General features: G+C 35.4%; 1 protein-coding gene across 3 annotated transcripts in view; it reads left to right on the top strand.

The window, feature by feature from the left end:
• The window catches only part of DDX31 (DEAD-box helicase 31), a 94,634-nt gene that overhangs the window by 11,767 nt on the left and 64,009 nt on the right, over nucleotides 1-18,858 (top strand). For all 3 annotated transcript variants that reach the window (XM_012553940.3, XM_031954883.1, XM_031954884.1), the window contains exons 3-13: nucleotides 6,596-6,864; nucleotides 6,982-7,057; nucleotides 8,159-8,202; nucleotides 9,046-9,116; nucleotides 10,216-10,280; nucleotides 13,767-13,811; nucleotides 15,062-15,103; nucleotides 15,907-15,971; nucleotides 16,775-16,894; nucleotides 17,031-17,137; nucleotides 18,335-18,570. In XM_012553940.3, coding sequence (XP_012409394.1) covers nucleotides 6,596-6,864; nucleotides 6,982-7,057; nucleotides 8,159-8,202; nucleotides 9,046-9,116; nucleotides 10,216-10,280; nucleotides 13,767-13,811; nucleotides 15,062-15,103; nucleotides 15,907-15,971; nucleotides 16,775-16,894; nucleotides 17,031-17,137; nucleotides 18,335-18,570 — 1,140 coding nt within the window. The remainder of the gene's footprint in view (nucleotides 1-6,595; nucleotides 6,865-6,981; nucleotides 7,058-8,158; nucleotides 8,203-9,045; nucleotides 9,117-10,215; nucleotides 10,281-13,766; nucleotides 13,812-15,061; nucleotides 15,104-15,906; nucleotides 15,972-16,774; nucleotides 16,895-17,030; nucleotides 17,138-18,334; nucleotides 18,571-18,858) is intronic.

Below are 18,858 nucleotides of genomic sequence, written 5' to 3'. Positions count from 1 at the left end.
CTTTTTTATTAAAATTTTTTTATTTTCAAAACATATGCATGGATAATTTTTCAACATTGCCCCTTACAGCACCTTGTTTTATAAATTTTCCTTCCTTCGCCCCACCCTCTCCCCTAGATGACAAGTAATCCAATATATGTTAAACATGTTAAAATATATGTTAAATCCAATATATTCATACATATTTATATAATTATTTTGCTGCACAAGAAAATTAAGATCAAAAAGGGAAAAATGAGAAAGAAAACAAAATGAAAGCAAACACCAAAAAGAGTGAAAATGATATGTTGTGATCCACATTCACTTCCCACAGTCCTCTCTCTAGATGTTGATGGCTCTCTTCATCACAAGATCATTGAAACTAGCCCCAATCATCTAATTGTTGGAAAGAGTCATTTTCATCAGAATTGATCTTCGTATAATCTTGTTATTGCCTTGTATAATGATCTCTTGATTTTGCTCGTTTCACTTATGTAAGTCTCTCCAGGTCTCTCTGAAATCATCCTGCTAATCATTTCTTATAGAACAATAATATTCCATTACATTCATATACCATCACTTATTCAGCCATTCCCCAACTGATGGGCATCCACTCAGTTTCCAGTTTCTAGCCACTACAAAAAGCGCTGCCACAAACATTCTTGCACATGTGGGTCCCTTTTCCTCCTTTAAGATCCTTTTGGGATATAAGCCCAGTAGTAACACTGCTGGGTCAAAGGGTATGTATAGTTTGACAACTTTTTGAGTATAGTTCCAAATTGCTCTCCAGAATAGCTGGATGTATGCACAATTTCGTCAACAATGCATCAGTGTCCCAGCTTTCCCGCATCCCCTCCAACATTTGCCTTATCTTTTCCTGTCATATTAGCCACTCTGAGAGGTGTATAGTGATATCTCAGAGTTATCTTAATTTGCATTTCTCTGATCAATAATAATTTAGAGCATCTTTTCATATGACTAAAAATGGTTTTAATTTCTTCATCTGAAAATTGTTCATATCCTCTGACCATTTGTCAACTGGATAATGGCTTGAAATCTTATAAATTTGACTCAATTCTCTCTATATAATTTTAGAAATGAGGTCTTTATCAGAACCCTTAAATGTAAAAATGTTTTCCCAATTTATTACTTCCTTTTTAATCTTATCTGTATTAGTTGTGTTTGTACAAAGTCTTTTTAATTTTATTATAATCAAAAATTATCTATTTGGTATTCAAAAATGATCTCTAGTTCTTCTTTGGTCACAAATTCTTTCCTTCTCCACAGATCTGAGAGGTAAACTATCCTATGTTCTTCTGATTGCTTTAATATCATTCTTTATGTCTAAATCATGAACCCATTTCAATCTATCTTGATATATATGATGTTAGGTGTGGGTCAGTGCCTAATTTCTGCCATACTAGTTTCCAATTTTCCCAGAAGATTTTGTCAAATAGTGAGTTCTTATCCCAAAAGCTGGGAGTCTTTGGGTTTGTCAAGCACTAGATTACTATAGTCATTGACTATTTTGTCCTGTGAACCTAACCTATTCCACTGATTGACTACCCTATTTCTTAGCCAATACCAAATGGTTTTGATGACCACTGCTTTCTTTATAATATAATTTTAGGTGTAGCACAGCTAGGCCACCTTCATTGGCATTTTTTTTTTCATTAATTCCCTTGAAATTCTTGATCTTTTGTTCTTCCAGATGAACTTTGTTATTATTTTTTCCAAGGAATTTCATTGGTATATGAATATATACCAATATGTGAATATGGTATAGTGCAATTTGTAGATATTTAAAATAAATGAATAAAATAAAGACATTTAAAATATCAAATTGAATGAAGCTGTGGCAAGCATGTGCTTGTTAGTTTTGCCAGTGCCAAAAAGCTGGGAAGGGTAGCCGGTGTGAAAGATGGCATCCTCAAGCTTGATAGTGATCTTTGTGGGCTAGAATATAGGGGCTAGAAACAAGATGACTATGGAGTATCTAGAGCAGAAGGACCAAACCCAGTTTCTCTGAGCACATTTTTCCCACAACACTCCCAGTTGCAACTAGACCCGTATTAAAATGCAATTAGGAAATATTTAAGAAAATAAAAATAAAGTAAAACACAGATAACATAACTTTTAAAAAACTAAGTCAGTATATGGTCTGAGGAGATCCTTATGTTCAGGGTAGTAGCCCCATTTTTAGTTGAGTTTGATTCCACTGATATACAGGAGGGTGACCAGGATGGGGAGGGCTGGAGCAAAGAACTAGTTGTTTAAGCTGGAGAAGAGAAGACTAAAGGCACTCATCATTCAATCAGTCCGTAAGCATCTAAGCACTGACTATGTGCCAGTCATTATAGGGATAGAGCTGGAAGGGACTTTAGATGTCACCTAATTTAATACTCCCATTTATCAGATGAGGAAAGAGAGACCCAGAGGAGTGGGTTGAACAGAAAGTAAGTAGCAAAGTTAAGGTTTGAATCCAGACCTATAATTCCGAAGCACAATATGGCACAATAGTGCCATACATTACTCTGTATTAATTAACACACTTACTTTTTGTTACTATGGAGGCAGAAGTAGGAATTTTGGGTGAAAAGGAGATAAATTTTTGTTTAATATGAGAATAGTTAGTTATCTTTCAAATTTCATTTTTGCCTTTATAAATCGTTTCCCTCTATCCCACTTTCCAATAAACCCTTGTCAGAATGAAAATTCCTTAAACTGGAGACTTTGGTTTCTCTCAAAAAAGCAAATTCCATATTAAAATAATATTACTGGAAACCAGGCATTGGCCCACACTGAACACTGTATAGCAAGATAAGGTCAAAATGGGTTCATGATGTAGGCATAAAGAATGACTTTATAAACAAATTATAAGAACGTAGAATCGTTTACCTCTCAGACCTGTGGAGGAAGAGAGGAATTTGTGACCAAAGAAGAATTAGAGCTCATTACTGATCACAAAATAGAAAATTTTGATTATATCAAGTTAAAAAGCTTTTGTACAAACAAAACTAATGTAAACAAGATTAAAAGGGAAGCAATAAACAGGAAAAACATCTTTATAATTAAAGGTTCTGATAAAGACCTCATTTCCAAAATATATAGAGAACTGACTCAAATTTATAAGAAATCAAGCTATTCTTCAGTTGATAAATGGTCAAAGGATATGAACAATTTTCATCATCTGAAAATTTGCATTTAGACAACTCTGAGATACCACTACATACCTGTCTGGCTAAAATGACAGGAAAAGATAATGATGAATGTTGGAGGGGATGTGGGAAAACAGGGACACTGATGGATTGTTGGTGGAACTGTGAATGGATCCAACCATTCTGGAGAGCTGTTGGAATCTTTACAAAGTGTTAAGACATTGAAGTTGATAGAGACAATAGTTATCTGGTTTGGCATGGTTCAGTGTGATTGATTTGATCTTAGAAAGAGATATTTTGGGCCAGAACTTGAAACAAGGTACTAAGTAGAACTGATAGAACAATGCTTGTGTTCACACCTTTAGAGAGCTCATAAGTATGTAAGTACTCAATGTAGTTCACACGTTTGGGAGAGTTCAGGGTTAGGGTTTTGCACTCTGGGAGATAACCCAGAATCCCGCTCCCTCCAGAAGGTAGAGTTAACCTTTGGGAGATCACATAAATAGAGAGAGCTCTTGGAGCTTGGGAACTGGCTGGAGGTACTTAACTTGAGGTACTTACTTGAGTTAGTTACTTGAGGAGTTACTAGAAACTCTGGGAGCTCGAGAGAGTTTTATTTGGAGTCGGAGAGAGCTCTTGGAACCCACAAGCCCTATCTTCGAGGCAAGAGATTCGTTGCATCTTCTACTTTGGTGCTGGCTGGAGGCTGAAGAAAGCAGAGGCAGAAGCCAAGGACAAAGCTGCAAGATCGCTTGGAGCCAGGCAGAGAGATAGGTCTCAACTAACCATGTTAATTTGGAAGGAGAAATAAACGTTTGCATTTTTACCAGCTGGCTTCGATTTTGGAGTAATTATTTATTTCAACTGAGACTAAGGCTGACTCCAGAAAACCTTCACAGAGAGTGATTTGGAACTATGTTCAAAAAGTTATCAAACTGTGCATACCTTTGATCTAGAAGTGTTACTACTGGGCTTATACCCCAAAGAGATCTTACAGGAGGGAAAGGGACCTGTATGTGCAAAAATATTTGTGGCAGCCCTGTTTGTAGTGGCCAGAAACTGGAAAATGAATGGATGCCCATCAATTGGAGAATGGTTGGGTAAATTGTGGTATATGAATGAATGTTATGGAATATTATTGTTCTAAAAGAACCAATCAGCAAGATGATTTCAGAGAGGCCTGGAGAGAATTACATGATCTGATGCAAAGTGAAATGAGCAGAACCAGGAGATCATTGTACACTGCAACAACAAGACTATATGATGGTCAATTCTGATGAATGTGGCTTTCTGCAACAATGAATTGATTCAGACCAATTCCACTTGTTCAGTAATGAAGAGAGCCATCTACACCAGAGAGAGGACTATGGAAACAGAGTGTGGACGACAACATAGCATTTTCATTCTTTCTGTTATTGTTTGCTTGCATTTTTGTTTTTCTTCTCAGGTTGTTTTTTTTCTTTCTAAATCCAATTTTTCTTGTGCAGCAAGATTACAATATATGTATACATATATTGGATTTAACATATATTGGATTACCTACCATCTAGGGGAGGGGGTGGGGGGAAGGAGGGGAAATTTTGGAACAGAAGGTTTTGCAAGGGTCAATGTTGAAAAAATTACCCATGCACATGTTTTGTAAATAAAAAGCTATAATAAAAAATAAAAATAAATAAAAAACCAGTACTGTATTACTATATACAATGTTCTCTTGGTTCTATTCATTTCACTCATTTCATGCAAGTCTTAGCTTTTTCTAAGATCATCCTACTCATCATTAGCACAATATTGTTCTATAACAATCATATAACACACTTGCTTAGCGATTCCCCAATTGATGGGCATTCCTGCGATTTTCAATTTTGCCACTACAAAGAGAACTGCTATAAACATTTTAAAACATATAGGTCTTTTTCCCCTAATTATTAGAATAGACCTCCTAGAGAGGTATTGTTGGGTCAAGGGGTGTGTGTGTGTATACATATAGTTCTGTTATTCTTTGTGCATAATTCTAGATTGTTCTCTAATATGATTAGATCAATTCACAATTCCACCAATAATGATTAATATCTCAATTTTTCCACATTTCTTCAACATTTGTCACTTTCCCCTTCAATCATTTAGCCAATCTGATAGCTATAAAATGATAGTTCAAGGTTGTTTTAATTTGTGTTTCTCTAATAATTTCAAGCATTTTTTTTCATGTGACCATAAATTGTTTTGATTTCTTCATTGGAAAGCTGTCTGTTCATATCTTTTCACCATTTTTCAATTGAGGAAAATTTTTTTCATGCTACAAATTTAAAATTATATTGAAATTGCTTAGAAAGATCTATAAGAAATAAAAAAGTAAAACAAAGTCAGATACATACATACATCTATTTATATGCATATATGTACATACATATATTGTTTACTTATCAAGGCTAGCAAGAATGAATAAAATAAGCTGATGTTTAACAAAAAGAAAACACATTAAGCAGAAAGGCAACATAGGCCAAAAGAGACTGACACTCCTCACCGTAATAAGGAGACATCACTCACAGAAAGTTTCTGTGTAAAGTATTTGTGTACAAATAGAAGGAAAAGGCCAAAGAAATTAGATCTATCATCTCCTAGCGGGAGTTTGAACAACATGAGTTTAACCAAACCACGTCTGGAAAAATAATCAACTGACAACAAAATATTGAATGTTATTAGCTGTTATAGGAGATCAGGTGGGAATTTGAAAGGCAAAGAATATTGGAAAGAAGTGTAAGGGGAAAATGATGGATGGAGAGAAGTTCTCATTTGGAATTGGAATGAAGAGTAACAATTGTCTCCAACCACCTGAATCTGGAGGAGCAGTGTGAGAGATTGAGGGATGACAGAGCTCCATGCACTTTAGGAAAGAACAGTAATAACGATTTTCCTCCTCCCTGCAAATAATAGGGGTATGACTATCCTGGCCAATTAATTCACTCATGCCTAGGCACAGACTTGTTTCATTACTGTTCTGTTTATCTAGAGAAAATATCTGGGGTTTTATTTCCCCCTTACAGCTTTTTCATGAAAATGATTTCTTTAGCATGTCTACTTTTAAAGGTCAATTCTCTGACTCCCTTTTAAAAAAGGATTCCATTTGTTAAGATTTTGCTGGTTTGGGATATTTTTCTTTCTTTAGATCTATCTCCTGTCGTTAAGAACTTGGCTACTTTATAGGTGATTATGGATACTGAATTTAAGTAAATGACTATCTTGATTTGAATTAGAAGATCTCTAGTTATGTTTCCTTGCCATTTTTGTCTTCTCTTCATTTCTTTTTCTTGGGAAAAAATCTGAGTCAGTGGAGATAATTGCAAACTTAAATATTGCAAGCTTGACATTTGGGCATAATGAGGCAATTCTGTGGATGGTGAGGCTTCACTATATAGCCAGTGTTCATAAACTAACACATCTCCTCTTGGTCTTTTCTTTAGGGAATACCAAAAGAAGGAAAAAGTACAAAAAGAAAATTCCAAGGGGCCAGTGAAGGGCCCCCACCAAAACGAAAGAATGAAATATCTTTACTCCCTGGCAAGAAAACCAATGTTAAAGAGGTCGAAAGGACTGGGAAGGGAAAGCCAGAAGGTCTGATTTCTCCAAAGAAGCACTCAGCTGTCCAAACTAATGAGAGACAAGCAGAAAGGCCGTTCATTAAGACTTCATCATTATTTAAAAACAACCCTGAAATTCCAGAAATCCACAGGTATGTTCTATGGGTTATTCATTGGGGGGAATCAAAGAAAATAAATATAATTCTACTGATTTCATCATTTAACTGAATTGGAGGCTGATTCACAGGTATATTGTTCTTTGTTTGCAGAGCTATGGTGAAGCAGGTACAAGAAAAAGTATTTACTTCAGATTCTTTTCATGAGTTGGGCCTCCATCCACATTTAGTGAGTATCTTCTGAGCTTTCAGAAGATTTTTCTTTTTGCCAAGAAAACTCCTTCCTTTGGAAGACCCTTATTTTATGTTGTTTATCTGTATAGACCTTAGGTGTCTTGGTGGGAAGAGAAACTTGCTGTGGAAAGAAATAGAAATGAGGTTATTTTTGCAGCAGGTCAAGTGAGCTCAGATTAGTTCCATTATACTCTGCTGGTGAAAATTTAATGGCCTCAAGCTGTCATTTATTCAACAACCATTTATTAATTGTCTACCATGTGCATTGCCCTATGGTTTATGCTGGGAGAGAAACAAAGATAAATAAGATAGTCCCTGACCTCAAGGCTTTTTCTCTGCTGCTTTGGTGTAGATCATGTGCAGGGAGAGACTGACAGCTGTTCTCACCCAACTGTGCTTTATTTATGATATGTGAAAGAAATATGTAGTCCCACTTTCCTTTCTCATTACCATATGTGTTTATCAGAGCAGTCACTGGATGTTAGAATCCAGTGGCCATGGGTATGAGAATTGAGAGTATTTGGGCTTTAAATGAAGAGTCTATTTTAGGGGTCCTCAAACTTTTTAAATAGGGGGCCAGTTCACTGTCCCTCAGACTGTTGGAGGGCTGGACTATAGTAAAAACAAAAACTTTGTTTTGTGGACCTTTAAATAAAGAAACTTCATAGCCCTAGGTGAGGGGAATAAACGTCCTCAGCTGCAGCATCTGGCCCGCGGGCCATAGTTTGAGGACCCCTGGTCTATTTCCTGAGGTTTGTATGGTATGGCATCTACCATACTGTGTAGTTTCCCCAAGCAAATGGACACTGTTCCTTATTAATAATAAGCTGTTTAGGCTTACTGTGAAGTGAGGAGCATAGGATATATTCCCTCTTGCATGGTCTTAATTTTAATTTAAGCCCTGCTTGGAGTTTTATCTAAGCCATTTTGCTGTTCCACATTTGAATATCAGAACTTATTATATCAGTATGACTCAGCTTTATCTCAGAATTGGTGCCATCTTCATTTTTCTCTTTTGGTACCTTTACTCCTTTAAATTCTATAATTCCAAGGAAGTGACAGTGAACATGCTTGGTTTTGCTTCTTCTCTTATTAGATTTCAACAATAAACACTGTCCTGAAAATGTCCAGTATGACCAGGTAAGAGTTCCAGACAAAACTCGAAGCTTCCTTAGGATCCAAATGAGTTCCACGAAATAAAATTTAAATGTGGTAAAGAGAACCAAAAGAAAATATTAACTCACACATTATGAAGGAATGTCAGATGGCTAACCAACTTTATGACTAGTTAAGTCACTAGCTTCTAATTTCTTTATCAAATGAGGGGACTAACCTAGATGACATCTAGGCATTATATTAGGTCTTCATTCTGTGAAGACTTTGATACAGTTTATTATTTTGTGAGATTGCTATTTCAATTGGATTTATCGCTGATAAATCCTTTCCTTTAACATAATGTAGTCAGAATAATAGTTTAGAACAGTGCAGCTTCAGTTGTGGAATTATTATGCTGGTAATAATAATAGGAATCAATCAGAAGGAAGAGGAATAAATAGTTGGTTTGGAAGCAAAAAAGATACTGAGATCAAACAAAAAATTTGGTAGGATGATTATTATCCCAATAATATAAATTTCGTCTTCATACTTTTAATTGTCCCAAAAATTGCGTCTAAAAAAGTTTCTTGCTAATATCCCCTGTTCTCAGTTTCTGATTACCCCACCTATACAAAGAAAAAGGGTCTTAGATTTTTAAATTTCTCATTGAGATAGCAGTTTGACATAACTGATTTCATGGAATTCAACTTTTCTGTAGCCCTGAAAGATGAGAAAAATTTTATGGGCATTTGAGCCTGTCAACCCAAAAATTTTCATCTTGTAGTCATATCCTTCTGTTAATATAAGATCAGATTAGCCTATTTATCCTGTAAACATTTCTGAAGTAATTTTTTATAAATAAATGTGTATTTTCTCTATGCACCACAGTGTTCAGAAGCAAAGTATTCCTTCATTGCTAGAAGGCAGAGATGCTCTTGTAAGATCCCAGACAGGATCAGGTCAGCATTAAATTTTTCATCTGTCTTTAACTGCTCAGTATTCCTACAATTATATTGTAAAGGGTGTGTGTGTGTGTGTGTGTGTGTGTGTGTGTGTGTACTCATAACATTAATCCATTTAATAAAAGGAGGGACCTATGGAACTTATCAAAATTAAGTATGTTTAGGAACTAATCTATTTCCACTATTGATTGCTCCAACTTATAATTAGAAAATTACACCATTCTCTTTCTCTCCCTAATACACACTCATTCTGTGTTCAAACACAGATAGCCCCACCATAATGGTTTTCCTTAAAATTATGTGAATGTTGAAAAGAAATTAACTTTTGAGTAGAGAACTTTTCACTAAAACTGATCTTATCACAACACATTATTGGGACAATGTTCATTTTGTTTAGAAATGGGGAATTTTTGGTTGTTGTTTTCAATCCAATTTGCAGTTGTTCTATTGAATTCTCCAGTGGAAACTCATTTGCTCCTCTTTTCCGTTGATATGATTTGAGGGCTGTTCAGGTTGATCAAAATCCAAAGTTTTTGTCATCTAGTTGTTTTTTTCATTGTCCTCTGTAGGCTCTTTGGTGGGGTTCCATTTGATTTTTAGTAGACTCACATATTTTACACATCACAGAAATACCTTCAAAGGGTCACTTAGTGAATCTTTTACCTTTAGCTCATAGATGTTGTTAGTAGAACCTCAGGAAATGAGCTCTCTCCCAGGTTCTCAAGTCAGCCTCCAGACCAAATGTTGCTGGAACAGTTTAGGAAATATTGTTTCTTGTTTAGTGGATAAAGGTCTAAAGGCTTCCTGGCTATTTTAGAAATATAGAATTCACTATAATCAGAAGGAAATTAGAAATTAATTGGATATGGATCTTTTTTCATTCTGGTTTAACATCCTTCTCTTTAAACTGAGGCCATCCATTTGTGAAAGTATGTTGTTTTTTTCTCTCTCCCTCTGGCCTAAAATCACACCACCACCACCAAAAGAATAGCACAACATTTCTCCCTGGTGGCCTTCGATTTTATTTTCTGCAAGAGCTGAAGTCTGTAGCGTCCACTGCTTTTATTACTTTTACATTTATTTATTTCTTTAAAAGGTAAAACACTTGCCTATTGCATCCCTGTGGTTCAGTCTCTTCAAGCAATGAAGTTGAGAGTACAGGTTCGTATAAGTAAAATGTGTTTTTCAGTTATTGTTCACTATGAAAAAGCAGCTATCAAATTGAATCAGAATAGCCATATTGGGACTGATAGAATCTCTTTTCTCTGAGCAGTGTTCTATATGTTAAACCTAAATATTGCTAATCCTCCTGCTCATAGTGGGGAAGAATAATAATAAATCTATGATGCAGTGTTCTGCTTATATTTTTTACTATAAAAGTTAATCACTTCTTAAATTAAGTAAAACATAATATCTTGGTTGCAGAAACCATATCTAGCACTTCTTTATATCCTCAATACAGCTCGCAAAGTGTTTTGCTCTTAGTAGACACTTAATAAATATTTATCTATTTGGTTTCTAGGTTTGAGTAGATGAAAATTAATTGTTAAAAAATATAAGATTGAAATTCCAACATGGGAGTGAACATTCATGCTTGTTTTTTACTCAGAACTCATGATTATGAATAGAACAAACAAATCAATTTGACATCAGTTGTATAAACAAGACTCTAACTAATGGTTTTGCTAATTGATTTTTCCTCTTTTGAACCTTATCTGAAATTGTTCTCTAATCTGTGAAATACAATTGGTCAGGGTACCATACTAATAATCAGTAAATAAATAAGCATTGTAAGTGCCTACTGTGTTTTGCTTTGGGGATACAAAGGCAAAAAAATTAAGCAATCCCACCAAATTTGGATTTCTGTGGAGGGCTGACAGCTTTAGTCTTCATAAAATTCACCCCAGTTCAAGTCGAATATCCCCCAAATATACATCCTTGAAGATGGAGAACAAATGAGTGAATATGGATGAATTCACATAAACTCACCACCTCTAATAGAAAATAATTCAACTTGCACGTTAGAAACAACATCTAAAGTCATTTGTTCATTCAAAAAAAAAAATAGCTAAGGTGTATACTTGAGCAAAAGTCAATAACTACCTGAAGAAGAATATTTCCATTGTAATAGATAGGAAGCAATGAATGATGAGCCATTCTCAGAAACAATAAGATCCAGGTTCAAACCCTTTTCCTGTTACAACCTGGCTGTGTGACTCTAGGCAAGCCTTTCAGAGTCTAGGCAACTCTCTAAGATAATGAATTGCAGAGAAGGTGCTAAGTTGCATTGTTAGAGGGAGTTCCCATCTGAGAGTTATCAATATTGATAAATCACAGATTAAGTTCTTATTTTGTGATTGACTTACATTGGTTTGAATTTCTGAGCTGTTCTATAAATTAGTACTGGAGAAAATGATCAAATTGTTTTATGAAGTTTTTTTTTGTAAAATTTTATTTTATTTTCAGTTCTAAATCTTGTCCCATTGTGAAACCAAGAAAAACAAAACCCATTACAAATATTAGCCATAGGTAATAAAAAAGAAAAGAAAGGGGAAGATATGCATGCAAAGTTTTTTCTTAAGGTCAAGAGAGTTACCCAGTCTTCAAGCCAGAGAAGACCTTAGAGGTCATCTAATCCCAGAATTTTTTTTTACAGAGAAGAATTACTGAAGCCCAGAAAGGGAAATGATTTGGCACATATCTGTGATTTTGTTAATAGGGTGAACTCCTAAGGGACAAATTCTTACTAGTACAGAGAGGCAATGTAGAGGATTCTTAGGGACACTAATGGGTTAAATGTTGAACTAATGGTTACAGTTTGTATATTCTAGTCAGACCTTGAAACCCCAAGTCTCCCAGTTCCAAAGCCAGTCCTTTGTCCATTCACTACATTCCCTTAGTGGACATAGTTTGATTTGTTTTACGTTCAAATCTATTAACAAGTCATATTATAATGGGATTGGAGAAGCCTATTGTAATTGTTCAAATATGTTCTTGTACCAATCAAAATATTATATTTAATGATTTTGCATGAAAATTTCTTTATAGTCATAGTGGTTTGTTTGTTTTTTAAGAGGGTTGACTTGGGGGTAGCTAGATTGCATAGTAGATAGACTCCTAGCCTTTAAGTTGGGAGGATCTGAGTTCAAATTCAGCCTCAGATACTTAATACTTTGTAGCTGCATGGCCCTGGGCAACCCATTTAACTCCAGTTGCCTTACCAAAAAAAAAAAATAAATTAATTTTAGAAAAATATCTTTAAAAAATAAATAAATAAATAAATAAAGAGGGTTGACTTCCTGGGAGAAGCATGTAGGGAAGTAAGCATTAGAAAATGTAGGTAATTACATGAACTGATGCTAAGTGCGATGAGCAGAACCAGGAGATCATTATACACAGCAACAACAAGACTATATGAAGATCAATTCTGATGGAACTGGCTCTCTTCAGTATTGAGATGATTCAAACCAGTTCCAATTGTGTAGTGATGAAGAGAGCCATCTACACCCAAAGAGAGAACTGTGGAAACAGAGTGTGGAACACAACATAGCATTCTCACTCTCTCTGTTGTTATTTGCTTGCATTGTGTTTTCTCTCTCAGTTTTTCTTTTTCTTTCTTCAGATTTTTCTTGCACAACAAGATAATTTTATATGTATACATATATTGAATCTAACATGTATTTCAACATGTTTAACATGTATTAGACTATCTGCCAGCTAGGGGAGGGGGTGGGAAGAAGGAGGGGAAAATTTGCAACAAAAGGTTATGCAAGGGTCAGTGTTGGAAAAAATTGCCCATGCATATGCTTTGTAAATTAAAAGCTTCAATAAAAAAATTAAAATTAAAAAAGAAAATGTAGGTAATATGGAAGAAAAAAAACATCAAAAATTTATTTTAAAAAATTAAATTTCCAAGCCACAATATTATCTTTTTAAAGTTACATTCAATGCAATAAGATTCTAATATAGACAAAATAATTCGAAAGAAGATTTGATTATTAAAGGACTAGACCTATTTTAAAAAAAAAAAAACAGGTTTATGGGAAATGGAAAAATCAAGCTACCAAACAGATTATTAAATTACTTTGGTAATCGAATTAAACCATGTTTCTTTTCTATATTTTTTACTTTTTTTCCAGTGACTTTGATTTTTTTAACTCTGTCTATCCCATCTCCATAAGAAAGTGTTCTCTCCCCCACTTTTTTTTCTTTTTCTCAGTTTGTAAGGAGAAAGTTAGGATTTGAATTTTAAGATTTCCAGTATCATCTAATAGCATGTTTATACTTTCTTATCAGAATATTTAACACTAATGGTATAAATTTCATCATAATCTCATGAAAGTAATATTAAGATAAGAAAAACTGCTTTGAATTCCATCTTTGGGTTTATTTATTTGTCATCAAACATTGAGAACTTACTTTGTACAAAAGAGAGCAGGAACTATTTTTTGTCTTTGTATCTACTATGTTTCGCACAGTACCTGACAAATAGCGGGTATTTAATAAATGCTTGTTGATTTATTTGTTCAAGACACTGGTGATTTGGGGTCTTTTAATTGTGTCATGTTAAGTTCTCTGTGTCTATACTTTTGTGAAAATGCATTCAGTGAACTCATTATTCCTTATTACTTTTTACCTCTTTAACAGCGCAGTGATGGTCCCTATGCTTTGGTATTAGTGCCAACAAGAGAGGTAGGCAGTTTGACTCTCAAGGTTAATCTTAAGTATTTTCAGTGTTATTGAGTTTCAAACTTTAATTTTTTTCTCTTGAATATTTCATCCCCGAAAGCCAGCAGATATGGGTGAACTGTCACACATCACGTTTACCTATTTCTTCCTTTTTTCTGAACTTCTTCCTCTCTCACACTGTTAATCCTTGTAGAAATATAGAAGGAAAATTCAGCAGTCAGATATCCTTTTGTCTGAAAACCAAATGAAATTTCATGAAAGCTTTTTCCCTTAAAATGAAATAGAACCATGTTTATTTTGGCTGTACAACTTAGCACCAAAGTTAAGATTAACATGTCTTTATTTAAAATAATTTTTAAGAAGCTACTTCCACAGAAATCTTACTTATTTCCTAGAAAGTGAATCTCCCAAGATCTTTCTTCCTTGGAAATCTCTTCTATATGATTTATTTGCCTTCAAAGGCAATTTCAGAACAGGGTGTCAGTGTTTTCTATATCAAATGCTAATAACTTTCCATGCGGAGAATTGATCGAAGGTATCTAGTTTGGGGCACAGCCTTTTATACAGCCTGCAGTGCAATATCTCAGCTCAATTTCAGGAAAGGAGAAGGCACTGGAGCTATTTAAATTTTTACAGCAGCAAACTTGCTACTTCCCTACAATGCTTCATGAATATTAAGCATGTGGAAACTGTATATGGTTGGTTAAAGTGATACTGTCAGGACCTTTTGATGGTTGTTAAAAGATGATAATTAATCTCATTTTTATTTTCTATGGCTCCCTGTGCTTTCTTGCAGACTTGAGAAATGAACATCTCTTTGCCTTAAAATGTTAAAATTACCTTACTAGCACACTTAGAAGGCAGTTAGTTGTTAACCCTTTATAGCAAAGTTTCTAAGTGTTAGCCTGTTGCTTCACTGTTCCAGTTCCAGTTCATTTGAAATTGACTTGATGTCATTTCCTTCTCTCTTTGTGCACCAGAGATGTCTAAATGCATGTGTGGTGCTCTGGGAATTTGAGCCAGCAGAGGGAGCACAAAACACTATTTTTGTACAGGTCCAAGAAATAGATGTGATGTGTTTACCCTCTCTCTTCCCCTACACTCTCCTTGGTTTTCAGAACTAGTATATGAGGAGACAGTTAATATAGATACTGTTTTATCTTTTTTCTTGAATTGCATATTATAAGCTTTCAGTTGGCTCAAAGTTGAAATAGTAATCACTTTGTCAATCCCTATTCTCTGAATTTTTGCAGCTGGCTTTACAAAGCTTTGATACTGTCCAGAAACTGCTTAAGGTAAGAAAGCCATGAGCTGGGTTGTATCATTCCATATTTTTCAAAGTTAAAAAAATCACTCACACCCAGGAAAGACCCAGGAAAGACTTTTAGTTTCCTCCATTTCCTTGACCTTCCATAATTGTCCATGGGAGAATTACTTGGTTCTGTTTTGGAATTGGGAATATTTTTGCTATTGTATCCATTGGATATTGGCCACTGCTAGATTTTTGATTCTTACCTAGTTGGTCATTGGTATCCTTCACTGCTTATATTTCCTCAAGGTGTTCACCATGACCAAACGTGCGCACTGAGCACCAGAAGCAACTTTAAGAGCTGCAGGTGGTGCATTTATGGGGCCAGGGAGAAAGGTGCAAAATCTCGATGAATGTCAGCTCTAGGCAGGGCAAAGGATTTTACTTAAGCTTCCATTTCTCCTGTTGCTTGGTATTGGGAAGCACTGTTTTCTACTGTAAGTAACAGAAAGCAATAGACTTGTGAAATGTGTTTTTCCTTTTATTCCATGAGAAAAGCAACACCTATTTGAAGCAGTGGAAAAAGGGATATATTTCTTTCTTCTTATGCAACATGGAAAGCCTGTTGGGGAGTTAAAATTTTAAGTTATTGTCAGTCTCTTAACTGTGAACATTGTGATCTCTATGAGCTGCAGCTCATGCTATTAAGCCTTCCTGATAACCCTGAATTCTTTACCTTGATTTGTTTAAATGATAAAAAAAAAATTTTTTTTAATTAGTTTATGTGCTCTAGGTTTAAAGGGGGAACAAAAGTTTTATATTGATCTTGAACTGTTCCCTCCACTGTAGCCATTTACTTGGATTGTACCTGGAGTGTTAATGGGGGGAGAGAAGAGAAAATCAGAAAAGGCCAGGTAAGAACAGACCGTTTAAATATTCTATTTTTGGGTTCCATTTCTCTCCTACAGTTCTTTTAGAATCACTTTTACCCATGGTTCCTTTAAATCAGGGGACAAGCTTCTCTCAGGCTGCATGTTTCATAGTTCCAACACAGAAGAAGCTATTGGGTCAGCAGGGAACTGTCACATCCAGACAGTTAGTTCTATTTTTAAAATATTGATGAGCCTTCTGATTTAATACTCCCTAGGGAGAGTGGTAGTAGTAGGGAAGTAGCAGGAGCAGGAGTAGTAGCAGGAACAATAGTAGTGATAATAGTAGAAGTGGTAGTGGTGCTGGTGGTAGTAGTAATAGATGATAGTAAAATTTTGAGAAGGCTTTTTTTTTTAAAGTACACCGACACTGATTATTAATTTTATAGATTGCCTTATTTGCTAGAGGACCAGGTGGGAAATAGTGATTAGAAAAAAAGTCAAAATCATCTGTTTGTTTTTTAATCTTTTTATTATTTTGTAGTTGGTAATAAGTCACATGTTGAAATTGAAATGCACTCTTTAACCTGAAATCCAAATATCTGATTGTGTTCAGCAGGATAGGGAGATTGCAAAAGACTTTTAACTCAATTGCATCTTGTTAATCATGTATTTTCATTTCATCTATTGGGCTGAACGGCTTTTCATGATTTTATGGTATCTGGGATTAATACTAGCAAAAAACCCAGATCTACCTGCTACGTTTTGTGCTTTTTTTCTTGAGATTTCTACTGATATAGACACATTTGCTTTATTACATATGTTTCTGTGTATTTTATTTTAAACAGGCTACGCAAAGGGATAAACATCCTAATCTCTACTCCTGGACGTCTGGTAGATCACATTAAATCCACCAAAAACATTCACTTCAGTCGAATACAGTGGTTGATTATTGATGAGGCAGACAGGTGAGCTTCCTTCTGCTAAACCCACAGACTTCATAGGGAAATGTTTGCTTCTGTTTTCTGTTTTAAACTGCAAAGCCTACAACCTGACTCATTTCCCCTGATATAAATATGAATTCCCTCTCTTTTGCAATCTCAGGATCCTGGATCTGGGTTTTGAGAAGGACATTACAGTGATTCTTAATGCCATCAATTCAGAGTGTGAAAAACGTCAGAATGTTCTATTATCGGCCACTCTTACTGAAGGTTCGTTGGATGAATGATGTTTGTGATATCTTCATTTTTATGTAGATAACCTGAATTATTATTTGAAATTGAACATGACATGTCCACATACCCATTTGAGTATTGCTAAAAGTAAATAGTCCCTGAGAAGGAATCACATCATAGAAAGATGAGGCATATAGAGGTAGAATGCAACTATATATACATTGACACAATGGCTCTCTCAGATGGTGTTGTTTAAATGTTTTTCTTTATTCTGCATTGGGTTTCAATGAGTTAATGGGGAGTTTTGTTTTATTTTGTTGAGGCAATTGGAATTAATTGACTTGCCCAGTGTGTCATTAATGCCCAGAGAGTTAATGAGAAAAAAGGGTATGGTTAAAAAAAAAAAAAAAAAAAAAAAAAAAAAAAAAAAAAGCAGCAAAGCCTAAAGAATCCCTTCTAGCAAGAAAGGTTGAGGAGAAGGAAAGAGCTCTGGTTTGGGGGTGCTATGACCCAGGTTCAGATTCAGGATCTGATTTGTACTTCCCTTCACTGAGTCTCAGTTTCCTCATCAGTAAACAAGAGTATTGGACCACATGATCTGCAGCCTCTATGGTTTTAGCTTGTGAGCAGCCCATTGAGAAGAAGCTTTCTCTCTGCTCCAACATCAAGCCTTATCCTCTTCATTCTAAGTGCGTATTTAACATAGCCTTTGAACCTTAAACTCCCATTAGCACCCTCAAAGCATGTTCATCTCTTGAGCTTTCCACCATCACTATGAGGTATATAAGACAGAAATTAGTCATCTCTTTTATAGGTGAAGAAACTGAAGGCACAGAAATCAAATGACATGTTCATCAGGGTCATATAGTCAGTAACTAATGAAATAGGGACTAGAACCAACTTTTCCGGCTCCTCGTTTATTATTCTTACAGTATCACTTTCTGCCTTTTCAGGACCCTCATCTTTGTGTCTGTGTCCCATGGGATACTGGGGGAAAAAGCATAGCTCTATCCCTTTAGGTGGACTGTACTGGCATGGGAAGTGTTCAGGCATTGAAAAGAAGTCCAACTAAAAAGTCCTAATATCCCAGTGAGAAGTTGTGAAATTACCCATTTCACATTGTATATTTAATAATAATAGGAAGAATAGGTAGCATTTTAAAGCTTAGGAAGCATTGTGCATGTTATCTTATTTGATTTATCACCAGTTTCTTCTTTTCTCTTTTATTAAAAGGCGTAGCAAGGTTGGCAGATATCAGTTTGCACAATCCAGTCAGTATTTCTGTATCAGATGAAACCTGTGACCAACACATCAAAGGTTGCAAAGCAGCTAGAGGAGATGGTCACCTACAAACTAGTGCTGAGCCGGACAGCTTTGCTGTGCCCGAGAAACTCCAACAGCATGTGACCCTGGTTCCCAGCAAATTGAAGCTTGTCACACTAGCAGCCTTCATTCTTGGAAAATGTGAGGTAAGCATGGGGACTGGACCTGATCTGCCTTTTATTCTGGTCCTGGAAAGAATAAGCTAGACTTCTACAAGGATCACACTCTGGTTGGAAGCCCTCCAACTATTACACTTGTCTATTTTTTCAGGCTGTAGATCACAGGAGGAATTTTTGCCATCATATTTAGCCATATACAGGAAGGTACTGACAGTCATTATGTACAGAGCAAAGCATCGCCAAAAAATTATCTTTCCTGGGACTGATATTGATAATATAATAGATAGTAGGAATGTTTAGGGGATCAATTCCAGA

This window comes from Sarcophilus harrisii, chromosome 2 (genome assembly GCF_902635505.1).
Source record: "Sarcophilus harrisii chromosome 2, mSarHar1.11, whole genome shotgun sequence".
Taxonomy (NCBI): Eukaryota; Metazoa; Chordata; class Mammalia; order Dasyuromorphia; family Dasyuridae; genus Sarcophilus; species Sarcophilus harrisii.
The sequence above is the reverse complement of the archived record's forward strand: the minus strand, read 5'-3'. Positions and strand labels throughout refer to the sequence as shown.